The sequence below is a fragment of the Ptychodera flava genome, chromosome 8 (assembly GCF_041260155.1).
Source record: "Ptychodera flava strain L36383 chromosome 8, AS_Pfla_20210202, whole genome shotgun sequence".
Classification (NCBI taxonomy): Eukaryota; Metazoa; Hemichordata; class Enteropneusta; family Ptychoderidae; genus Ptychodera; species Ptychodera flava.
In genome coordinates, this window is record NC_091935.1 from 17,086,331 (window position 1) to 17,099,810 (window position 13,480).

Below are 13,480 nucleotides of genomic sequence, written 5' to 3' on the forward strand. Positions count from 1 at the left end.
TTAGTGTTTTCTTTTAGTTTGTGACCTGTTCATGTTGGTTTGAATCGACAGACACATGTTTTCTTAAATTAACAATATCCAAATTTAATCTACAATTCACTGTGTTATATCTTTTGGCATGGTCCACGACCATATATCTTGTATTGATATTCTCTCTATTATAGCTCTGCTGGTGGACAGAATTGTCCCAGAGGCTTTCTTTCGCCCAGTTTAAGCGATGTATATTCATTGCTTCGATTAAGTTTGTGTGCGATGTGTGATAGTAAGCGAGCGAGCATGAGTGCTTCTTAACTCTACAACGTATGGAGGGGTCGCAGTCAGAAAAATGTAATAACTTAGCCGATTATTGAACCACTCTTTTTTTTGAGAGTAGGGATTTGGCCGAGCGGTTCTGTCTGTTGCTTCTCTGCCAGGTGACTGATACCGTAGGTTGTGGTTCGAACCCGATTGAAAACATCATATTACGTGCGACTTTAATTAACATCTGTCAAGAATGCAAAGTATTTAAATCCTTTACTTGGAATGTCGCAGGCTGCACCTTTCCATTGGATCGGACATAAACAGGCCCCGGTAAACGTATGACATGTTGCACCATTCACACATATGCATTGTTTTTCACATTGAAGACCATATTTCCCAGTCGGACAACCTGAACTCGGCAGGAAGAAGACAAAGACATTCAAGTTGAAAATATGCGCATTCATTAGTAACATGATGTTAACTATATCTTGTGTGTATGTACACATGTATGTACATAGGTATGCACTTACAAATGTGGTATGTCTTGATGGGTAGATGGATGAATGAATGTATGTACAATTTATGTAGGTAGGTAGATTTTTAACGTATATTTTCATAAGTGTTTGTACGTATTTCATTCATATGTACTATCCTTGTGTAAGTTTTTTGTTTAGGGATGTATCTCCAGAGCAATGTCTTTTCTCGCTATGCAGTCAGAATCATGACTCATTCATTATAAAGTAATGCATCTAGTATGCAGTACTTTCCACCATCGTGCATCGTGATGATATCCTTTTCATTTTAAATTTCTCTTGACATAATGCCATAGTATCGTGCAAGACGCCTTTGGCGGGGACTGCTCGTGTGAAAGAAACTGAAACTTACCAATGGGTTTAGCGCTGAAGGAAACACTTGATGGAAGATTTTCTTCTTTCATTAACTCTACATTACAGTCAATTTGACGCTCTTCCATTACCTGTAACTTTGCTAAATCTAAGTCGTGTATTAGCCGTATTTCCAAAAGTGGATGATCCAAATAGTATTCTCGCAGTACACTCTGATCGATGGCACTATTGTCAGGGAAGTCATCAAAATCCTGTTTTCAACACACAAGAATTCACTAACTTAGCTTCACTTTTTTCTACATGTGTGGGTGCAACGTAAAGAGAAAGCTCATTCTTATTTCATTCTGAATGGCTTGGTTATCTCATTAACCACCATATAATATCAGCAGTAAAATACCCGGTAATTGAGGTTACAAAAGTGCATTTACTTCTAACGCTGGACACGAAAATGAGGATACTGGAAACAAGATTGATGGGAAGGTGTGCGAACGGAGGTATAGATAGATGGACAGATGGATGGTTGAATGGATGGATTAATTAACTGATTGATCAATCGATTAATTGATGGAGAATCAATGACACTTCGCTGCAAAACGATATCTGTAGTTGACATAAATACATCGGTATTTCTGCAATAACCAAATGTTTTACTTGATTTTCACATTCGCATTTTCGCCGTTTCTTTACATATACTTATACACACACACACACACCCACACACCACACAACACACCACACACACACACACACACACACACACACACACCACACCACACATACACACACACACACTCACACACACATACACACACACATATTATATATATATATATATATATATATATATATATATATATATATATATATATATATATATATATATATATATATATATATAGTTATATATATAGTTATATATTATAGTTATATATAAATATAATATATAGTTATATATATATATATAGTTATAGATATAACTTTAAATATATTAAATAAAAGTGTTGCTATCTGAGAATCATCTCACTTGTCTGAAGATTGCAAGATGCATGAAACTTAATTAACAGATATTATTAATTTATACTTCAAGTAATTTGTGTTATTATTAATAACGCTATGCTTTCCGCATAGAGCATTGTAATTTCCCAAGGGGACGTCTGTATACAGTGTGTATATCTCAAACACACACACACACACTCTCTCTCTCTCTCTCTCTCTCTCTCTCTCTCTCTCTCTCTCTCTCTCTCTCTCTCTCTCTCTCTCTCTCTCTCTCTCTCTCATGTACCAATGGAAATCAACATATGGGACGGTTTTGAACCTCATGCAGCAGCAGGGTCCGTAGTCCGTAGGCTGGAGGGGCCCATCGTGCACCCCATAAACCTACTACATGGGTATTGTTTTGTTTTTTTGAATCTGCTGAACTAGAAAAATGATGTTAACATTGGATATTATGGGATGCACTACTTGTCTGCACTGGATTTTGATTTGCATGTACCGCAAAAAATGGCGAAAAATGGGTAGGAGTAGGGGATACTATATCCTCCCCTAAGTTGATAAACTAGCATGAAATAGCACAAACTTTACATTTTTTGAAAGCTCAGATACTGCTCTTTCTGAGAAATAACAACTTTAGCAAAATAAATTTGTGTACATAGAATAGCACGACTTTAAAAATAATTTTTTTGACATTTTTGAAATGTTTTTATCAAAATACCATGTAACAACTGTGATTCACTTTTCATTAGCAAAATTTTGATAGCTTTTTGTGTTTAAATTATTTATTCCGACATATTAAACAAGAAAAAAAGTGTTCACAATAGATATTTAACTATACACTACTTCTCTGGAGTCAATTTTGAATTGCGTGTATCTGTATGGGGTGTGCAAAAGCTAGGGGTAGGGGTACAACATTCTTTCCTTGATAAAGTAAACTGGCTTGAAATGCCATATACCTTATAGTTTTAGAAAGCTTAGATACTGGTCTTTCTGAAATGCATAAGGTTTTAGTAAAAAATATGACGTCACAGAATTGGATAACTTGAAATCGATTTTTCTGGTAATTCAGTGTTTTAACCGGAAGAAAATACGATAACTATGGTTTCCTCCCAATGAAGCAAATCAAACAGATTTATGGATATTATTTACTAATTGCAATGTGCTGAAGAAGAAAATAAATGTCAAAAATTGGGTATTTACCTTGCAGTATTGTCTCTAGTCACTAAAATTGCAAGTTTTGCGACATTGGTATATCGTGAATGGGCATTTTATTGGTATGCAATGAACTAATGCACAGCTTTAAAAAGAAGACTTTAAAACGCGCCCACATAGTCATATTGCCATTTTCTCCTTAAAGTAAATAGATTGTTGATGACTGTCTATTTTATGATTTACTTTTTAAATATTTTCTATAAAATAATTTTGATAAGACGTATTTGGAAAATTGTCTATGCCTCCTTGTCTTACTTATACAGCAAGCATCACTAACAATCTATTCGGCCGTGGGCTAGAGAGGCGTCTACGTGCACCTTCCCACCCCCACCCCAAAGGATAACAACCTGTATTTTTCAGAAGCCTTTGGATCCCTAGAATAAGAAATATGGTTTTAACAGAGAAAATATAGGGACTCAATAGCTGTTACGGTCATGTTTTGAAGGGTACTGCAAAATCACGATTTTGCGACCCACATGCATTTTTGTCAAATCTGTCTTCTTGTACGTCATCTGCTGAGCTTACTGTTTAACATGACCTTGATTATGGGGTATCATTAGAAAGGTGATTTATTCTTCTTGAAAATGGTATATTGCAATATGCAATGTCGTCTATATGTTTATGAAATAGGACCAAAATTTACCCCATACCCCATAGCTTTATGTCGCAAATTACTGTCAAAACTAATCTAAATTCTATCAATTGTTTACCTATACATAATACAAACGGCGATGCTGTGTATTGAATTTGTGTTATTTGCTACAGGTACTTGTTAGACACGTGAAATAAACTTTTGACAGAAAAATATTTGGATAGTTTAGCTATAACAATCATGTTTTGAAGGGTACCGCAAAATCACAGTATTACCGACTCGCATTCGTTTTTGTTAAAGCTGTCATTTTGTAAGTCATCTGCTGAGCTTATTTTTAACATAACGAGGCAAATGGGGTATCATTAAAAAAGTTAATTAACTCTTCTTTGAAATGATATGCTGCAATATGCAAGCTCTTCTATAGTTTTCATGAAATAAGTAAATCACAATTGTTACATGGTATTTTGATAAAAAAATTGTCAAAAAATTGTCAAATTGTCAAAAAAATTCATTTTAAAGTCGTTCTATTCTATGTACACAAATTTATTTTGCTAAAGTTGGTGTTTCTCAAAAAGAACAGTATCTGAGCTTTCTAAAAATGTAAGGTTTGCGTTATTTCATGCTAGTTTACTGTAGGAGAGGATATAGTACCCCTACTCCTCTCATTTTTCGCCGTTTTTTGCGGTACATGCAAATCAAAAACCAGTGCAGACAGGTAGTGCATCCTAAAATATCCAATGTTAACATCTTTTGTCTTCAGCCCATGGACTAGGGGTGACAGACCATTTTTAAAGCCATCGGAGAGACCAAGGGGCCACACGAGAGACAGCATAAGACTCGGGGAAGAGGGATACAGACCAAATTATTTGTCCATCCGAGACAAAGGGCAATAAACAGGCATTTTTGGAGTCATCGGAGAACCCCAGGGAAGGCCCACAACCCTTGCTAGCCCAGGCTCTCCTTTTCTGATATAAAGTTTGCCTGAAGTATACCTAAAGTCAGTGTGTTGCAATATGCAGGGCCATAAAAGATGTGCGTGGTTGAACGTCAGGAAGTTGAAGGATTGCGGGAAAAGCTGCTGCAAAAAATATTGTGAGATTCATTCAGCCAGGATTCGTAAAGAAAGCACAATCCAAGTGCCTTGTGGGTATCGTTGGAAGGGGGTTAGGAGCGTAATTTCTGACAAGCCTATGGTCAAGATGATATTCGTCCCAAGCACAGAGCTTCGGAGAAAGTTGTCACATAGCAGTTTAGTCTGATATTGACCCACCTTCTCGTACTCCGAACACCCACCTAGACATAATCCGTAGTTCTCTTGTAGTCCAGAAACACATTTAGAGAAAATATGTGCAACTGATATACCCCCATTCGACAGCATGGCCACTATGGATGACCTGAGCAAAGAGATTCTTGCAGAAATGCCTGACTCGGCCCCAAAGTGTCAGCAGTTTATCAACCTGGAGAGGCAAATCTCCCAGTCAGTGAGGCTTGCAGCCTATGAGTTGAGGGTTAAAGTCCTTGGTGATGCCCAAGATGAGTGATTTGAGGTCCCGGACAATGCCAAAGGTGAGTTTAAGGTCGATGGTGCCACAGTTGTCTTCTCTACCTGGAGGGTGGAAAATGAGGACCCGCTTTACATCAGCGACATGTAAATCGCTGATGGCATGCATATTTGTGCTGGTCGACTGACCCTCGATGCTCGAATGACAGACAAAAGGGTAGCATAGCTACTTGCCGCTCTTCCGTAGGATGAATTCATTCTGAAACACAAGCTTCTGGGTGAGCAAAGGCAAGGCAAAATAATCGCAATCATACCAATCTATAATCCAATAACACTAGGTCAAAATTTGTAAGACAATAGTTGTAAACATAGACACAAAACAGCACAGAACAGACAGTAAATAGACGGTACACAAACAAAGTCAAATTCATGAAAGAAAGATATATGGACCTCTGGCCAAAAGACCAAGAAGTGATGTCAGGTGTTTCGAAAATAGTAAGCGCATCCTGCCCCACATGTGGCACCCGCCATATATCTATCTGTAAGTCAGATAGGTAGTGGTCACTAACTAAGGCCCCATGTCACCGATGCCATCAGTGATCATTTGTCGAAGAGAGATATCGTATTTATCAACCAGCTTGCGATACCTGCCAAAAAAGCGTTTGAATGTAGAGACAAGTCTTGCTCTGGTGTAACCTTGGATTTAACAGTTTGAAAGAGAGATGGCCATGTCTCTCTACAAAATCACCATATGAACTGCATGCTCTTGCATATCGAATAAGCTGGGAAATGTATACCCATAAGCAGGTGAGAGTGGAATATTACTGATGAGGTGTGGAAAATTAATTATACTAAAGTTGAAATCATCTCTCTTGTCATATAGCCTAGTAGAAAGGTGACCATTAGAGTCAAATTCAAGTAAAATGTCCAGATATGAAGCAGAAGAGGCCGTTTCTGTAGTCTCTTTAATCTCCAATTCAGGAGGATAAATCATAGCGAGATATTTACTGAATTCAGAGTTATTCAATGAAATAACATCGTCTATGTATCTAAATGTAAGGTTGAAAGTACGAGCTACAGAGACCTTTTTCTGCTTGATAAGGTTCTGGATAAATTCTGCCTCGTATGAGAACAGAAATAAGTCGGCAAGTAAGGGAGCACAGTTAGTGCCCATGGGAATTCCTATACACTGTTGGAAAATGTGTCCTCCAAATTCAACAAATATGTTGTCAATGAGGAAATCAAGCATACTAATAATGTCTTTCTCGGTATAAAACACTTTAGCGTTAGTAATATTTTTAACAAAATATGTAGAATTATACCCTAATACCACATATTTGTAACGGCGTGAGCCGTTTTTGTAGAAAAATGCTTGGTTGTCAAAGACAAGTCTGACCTGGTCGGTGCCGAGAGGAAAAAGGGACAGGGCGTCATTTTTGGTCTTTAATCACACAAAGCCGGGTGTGCTGACAGGGATTGAAAGTGTGTACTATAAGAATGCCTACCCAGTCATTGCGGTCGTGTATGGGCTCTACCTCCTCAGAGACCTAGACACTGCCAACTTTGCCCCACTAACAGATGGTAACCCCAACTGGATGTTGAAACAAGTTGTGGAGCACTTTAAAGGCGCCCTGAGGGCCAAGGGGTTCACACCCACACGGTACCAGAAAAAAGGCACATAGGAGTAGCAGGTTCATAAGACTGCCACCAATGTTGATGATATGGCCTAACTGGAAAATATCTGTGGGACATCACCGGCAAGGACATCTACAAGAGTGGGAAGTAAAGAACTGATCGGACAATATGGCCAAGCCTGATCCGAAGAATTGCACTTTCCTTAAAGCAGAAAGGTCCACATTTATGAAGGCCATATCTTGCAGGCCATCAGAGAAGCTACCCAGGATGAGCCGTTAGTGGTCTGGCTTTTGGGAGGTGATGAAGATAGATGACTTTAAGTCGACCAGTTCATACTCAAAGACGACTGCACTTGCAGGACACAGGAAATCCATGAGAGGCTCTTAAAGGTTTGCGAAGACCTTGGTGAACCTAAAATTGCCGACAAAGCTTTCAGCTAGAACCACACAACCAGCATCGTGGCCAAGGAAAAGAACAGCTTGAAGCTAACCCCAGCTAGCCTTCATGGAGGGCTGTGAGGTTTCAATAACGACACCTACCCTGTTATTCTTGCATGGTTTGGAAAGCATTTCACAGAGAATGGCTGGGCCCCAACATGGCTTCTTGCCTTCCTGTCAGAGACTGGCCTTCTAATGACACCCACCCTGTTATTCTTGCATGGTTTGGAAAGCATTTCACAGAGAATGACTGGGCCCCAACATGGCTTCTTGCCTTCCTGACAGAGACTGGCCTTCTAACCACTCTCAAAGTCCATGAAGCCATCAACATCTTTGATTAACAGACCACGGTCTGGCTCTCACAAGACTGCAACTTGGGGGGTAGCATGATCGGTAAATTCACAAAGGGCAGCTGCACGGCTGATGGAAAAAACTGACCCGACAGCTGGTGACCAGTGAAGGGGAGCTCAAATACCCAGTCAGAGACACCAAGCAAAAGTTGTACCCTGGTCAGAGCACCAGCAAGACGCCCACTAGGCCATATCCTTACATACTATGATGGCTCACAGCTGCAGAATGCCAACCTGCGGACCAGCATGATGGCCTATTCCCATATCAATCTCCTGTGCATGTTCTCAAAATTTGAGCTGGATGAGGTGGTGTGCGTGATTTTCATCATAAGCAAAAGGAAGTGCTCCACAGGCTGGAAAGCGTTAGGGCATATGTTGGACCCAGACTTTTTGACTGCTGGGAAGATCTAAGTGTTGGCTGCAAGTTTGAGATCCCTTGGCTTCCCAGGTTGCGCGACAAGGGCGAGCAGCTTTAATGCCTAAAAAACACGTGGCCTACATCCCAAGCCCAGAACAGAAAACGCAACAAAAGGACTTCCCTCAAAGCACAGCACCATGCCATGATGACCCACTGACCTAATACCGATTGAGCAACCTGAACAGTAGAGAGGTAAGTGGCAAAACCATCAACGATCGAACTGTTCCACTAAAGAGGCCCCCTTGTCTTTACACTGTCTTCACAGCTTATTCCACTGTAGTGGTCAGACTGAGTGGACCCCAGAAAGGATGGGCAAGAAATACATCCCCGGTGTGATCATCTGGTAGAGGTCTGCATTGAACTAAACTGACATAGTAGTCGTACGGTAATTCAGCTAGTTGCCAAATTACTGTTGTGAGTCAAAGCCAGGAAGACCGTTCCTCATCATCTGAATAACAGATTTGTCATATTTCGATATAAAATCTCCAGTATACCATAGAACTTCTTAAATGATCTTGCCAACCTACTTTGAGAAAATTCTTGTCTCACTAGCTTTGAAACTACAAAGCTGCGTCTCACTTGAAAATCTTCATATAGATCACAAGGTCTACAGTATCTAAGGACTTGTGAAATGTATAAACCATAAACTGGACCTGATTGAATATGACTGGTTAAGTAGGAAAATTTAATGATTTCAAAATCAAAACTAAAACTGTCCCACTCCTGTCTTCATGTTCAGCATTACGCTCTGCAACCCACAACCCCCAGGTCTGCAAGCATAGGGGCAGACCATGGCGGTGTGAGCGAGGGGCTTTCTTTGGCAGGAGGCTCGTCACTCATGGGTCTGTCTGTCTTGGGAGGAGGCCCTTCCATCTCATAGGCCAAGCTTTTCTTTGCTTTGGCATTGTAGCCAACGCATTTCGGCGGTGGCGCACTGCAGATCATTGGTACCCTGTGACACTTCCAGTGAGTATCAACATCTTGCTTAGCATGAGCAGCGGAGCTGGAAAAAACAGCCATGTCCAGCTTAACTTGGGTGGCTTCAATCATGTCTTTCTACCTTCAGTAGCTGGCGACTTGGCCGGGCTGGCGATCTTATCTTTAAAGGAGGTCATCCAGCTCTTTCTGTGCCTGTTCTTTGCCTCAAGTGGTCTTGGAAAGTTATGCCACAACTGGCCATGGCACACCAAACAGCGAAGTTTAACTGCTGGGGCCAGTACTGGATGCGATGGTCGGATAACCAAACCTTCACCTCCTTTGTGTTGCTGTGGGCAAGGATATTGTAATTGAATAAGTCTGTAGAGTTGGTGACGGACTTTGCTGTTCTGGGCACATACATTTCTAGCCTAATCAGCAGCACCTTGAGATCAGCCACATGTGGTGCCCACACCTGATCTTCCGCTTGGACCAGTGGATGCAGATCCTTGTTGAGCTTGGAAAATTGAAAGATGCCTGTCATCCCTTTTATACTTTATTTCGTATTGAACAGGCTCGTAAACTATCATGACTCTGTGCCCCATCCTCCCAGTTCAAGTCACTCTTAAATAGGATATGGCCCTGTGACAAGTCCCAGAAAAAAAGGAGGGGATATTGCCCCAACCTCCTCCCTCAATTTGCACCTTGAGTTGTTGCAGCTGACGTACAAGGCACTGGGAATGTGCCACATATTCTGTCTAAGTGAATCTTGCAATATTTTGTGGCACAGCTTTCTGTGCAAACGTTGACCTACCAACTTTCAATCATGCACACCTGTTATGGCCCCACACTTACCTGAGGTATACTTAAGGCAAACAGTATGTTTTAAAGGAGAGCCTTGGCCTGTAATGTAGATGGGCCTTCCTTGGGGCTCTCCAGTGGCTCTACAAATGGTCTGTTCACCTCCCCGTGTCCGATTGGATGGGCAAATAATTAAGATAGATGGATGGATGGATGGATGGATGGATGGATGGATGGATGGATAATTAGATAGATAGATAGATAGATAGATAGATAGATAGATAGATAGATAGATAGATAGATAGATAGATAGATAGAAAGATAGATAGATAGATAGATAGAACTTACTAGGTAGAGACGAACATTGACATCATGAAATTTTGTCGTCCCATCGAAACAGGTGACATTTAGGATAGATTTGTCCAATCTCCAGGGAATGTAGCTTTTCGGGAACGGTAGTGCAACAAATATGATGCAAGAGCCTTACATAGAAATATCGAGGGAACATGACTTGTCATTTTGAAGTATGTGTTAAATAAAAGCGGCTAATAAAGCATTTAGAAAAGAGTGGATATATTGTCGAATTTGTGCTACGAATATTATTTCCCCCCAATGTTACTGTGAACTCCTAGTTTAACGTTCATTTGCCCCGAAAGAATAATTCAAATCATGTAACCACGAGTAGAACCTTCTGCTGAAGAGAGACAGGAAAGAAATTGCAAACACCAACTTCATCGATGCTCTTGTTAATGGATTTTTGTGCGTAAATTTGTTGAAACTTAAGAGCTTGCATATACTAGAGTAGGAAAGCACTTACAGTCTTTAAAATTTGCATCCATCCATATATTGTCCGACTGACGCTTATCACTTGCAAGGGTGTTGTGACCATACTCCCCGTACTTCAAAAGAAATGGCCATTCCTGATAGACAAAGACAGTCCTATATCCAGTCTGTGATTTGTTAATGACATAAAACTAGATAATTGTCTTGACTTTGTCTTGTCAAGTAATCTTGCCCTACTGTGCCCATGATTTTTCGGTAAAGGAAGTGCTAGCCGATTTACTGCAGAAATCATCGCAGATCGTCATTTAGACGGCTTGGTACATTTTAAATTGTATTCGGACTTGCTTAAAGTTTACATGAACAGGCAATGATTATCATGAGTTCAGGTTGGGGGAACTGGCAGCCCAGACATAAAAAACACACTTCACAGTGGGGCTTGTTACAACCGATCACGTTGTAACTAACCGATAACGCATCAAACCCGATAACGTTGTAAAAGTTCACTGATAATATATGAAATCAACTAATAACGTAGTCAACTGATAATGATGTAAATTTTTGCAACCGATAACGTAACAACAAATATTGCAACCAATAACGTAACAACAAATATACCGAAAACGTGTCAAATCAACTGATAACATAGCAAAGTCAACCAATACAGTTTCAAAGCAAACAATAACATATTAAGTAACCTTCCTGATCAAGGGATTTATTGGGAGCGATAGATTGATAGATCTATAGATAGATAAATCGATCGATAGATAGAAAGATAGGTCTATGATTTATAGATAGATAAATCAGTTACTGAATCGATACAGCAATCAATCTATCTATCGATGTTCGATAGATGTTCGATAGATCGATCGATTAATCGATAAGATATTAATCAATCGATCAGTCTATCGATATATAAATTGATGGGTAGATTGATCGATAGAATGACGCCTCGATCATTTCGATACAAAGATGGATTAATTAATTGATAGATCGATTGATAGAATGACCACTGATCGATAGATCGATCAATTTGATAATTTGATAGATAGATAAAGTGATTGATAGATCGATCTGCCATCACATTGTCGCGTACTAAATTTTCTTTTTCCTCTATTGAGGTTTTTTCCGTTTAGCGTAAATTGTTACAAATTTATGCAGCAAATTCATCGTGTTTTGACTATTTTCATTGTAGTACCAACGACTAATTAAGTTAATCTAAATGTTGTCAAACTACTGAAATTGGTTTGGAAAGTTGTTTCTAGTCTTGATGTAGTAGCTATACAGATTTTTTAGTTGGGTAAATTCAAAGAGATAGTAAGTATCAGTAAAAAAACAAAAGCTGGGGAACGAGCGGCTGTGGGCTTACAAAGAGAGCCCTATTGAGAAAGAAAGTGTGTCTGTATTGGCTACAATTCAAACAGAAAGTATGGTTGTAATAGCAAGGCTAGAAACAAATTTCCAACCCAATTCAAGTAGTGTAGCAACGTCCTTTTAGATCAAGTTAGTCGTTCGTACTGCAACAAAAGTTATACAAGCGAGTCGTGGGAATACTGTGCTGTGCATATAAATGTGTTTATTTCAGAAACTTTGGTTTTTGACAACGTAATTGGACCAGCTACAAAACAAGAGTTTTTTCTCCTTTGGGACTGATTTTTGGCTCTGAGACCATTTGCAACGCCGAAATCCCTGACAGGTAACATCGCCTGATTCCTATATCGTCAAAGTCGGTAATTTGTGGGTTGCGGACAACAGTTGTTTTATAAATTATGGGCAATGATGCACAATAGAACGAGTTTTAAAAACTGAGAAATCCCTTTCTTAATCGATGCTTTTGACCGATCAAACCATCATTGGTTTCGATCGATTGCTTACTGTTGCAGTTATTACTAGGCGTAGAAAGGGATAAAAAGGGGTAGAAATTTGTTTAACATTAGATAGTACGTTCGGACTTTTTAACTTTCAAGTTTGTCTTTAAAAACAGTCCACTTTGTGTTGCTATTGAATAAAAAGGTACATTTTAATTATTTCTTGTCAACATTTTTACTTTATATATTTTACTTTAACAGAGAGACAGAGAGACAGAGGCACATACAGAGAGAGACACAAACAAAGACAGACAAACAGAGAAAGGGAAATAGAGACAGGTATGGAGACGTAGAGACAGGCAAACGGAGTGTCAGAGAAACAGACAGACAGACGGGAAGGCAGAGAGAAACAAAGAAAGATAGAGTCATAAGGAGACATAGAGATAGAATTAAAGAGAGCATGTTTGCATGATATGTCAGTGCACATATTAAAATTGCATATTCCAGTGCTTTCGCACACACAGATAGGATACGTCTGCGATAGAAATAACTGCATATTAGTAATTAATCAAAGAATATTAATGATGTATTCGTACCATTGACGATTTTCGATGTTGTTAAAAATCTCCATCGGGTGAACTTGAAAAAGGTGTCCTTATCAGTGATTAATATGCACAAACATAATTTAAATATACGCGTGAACTTTTGTAAGCGTTCTTCGTTCTATCAGCACTATACAAAGAACGACTACTCAATAATTTTGCGATGTCTTCGTAATCCTACTTCAAATAAGATGCGACTTGATGTGACGTGATTCGCGACAGAAAGTATAAAAAGGAAAGAAAAAGCAATATGTTGACTACAAGATCTGTAGAGTTGGCTTTCTTAAAGGAGTAACTAGCAAAATTAATGATTTTCGAATGATTCCAGATTTACCTGTAATTCAGTCCCGG

The 13,480-nt window shown here is 39.3% G+C and overlaps 1 protein-coding gene across 1 annotated transcript in view; it reads right to left on the reverse strand.

Moving 5' to 3' along the window:
• LOC139138668 (uncharacterized) overlaps positions 1-13,480 on the reverse strand; it is a 43,496-nt gene that overhangs the window by 11,847 nt on the left and 18,169 nt on the right. Inside the window, exons 6-9 of the mRNA XM_070707154.1 lie at positions 10,757-10,859; positions 10,288-10,421; positions 1,126-1,336; positions 518-649 (exon numbers count right to left, since the gene is read on the reverse strand). Of these exons, the coding sequence (XP_070563255.1) occupies positions 518-649; positions 1,126-1,336; positions 10,288-10,421; positions 10,757-10,859 (580 nt within the window). The remainder of the gene's footprint in view (positions 1-517; positions 650-1,125; positions 1,337-10,287; positions 10,422-10,756; positions 10,860-13,480) is intronic.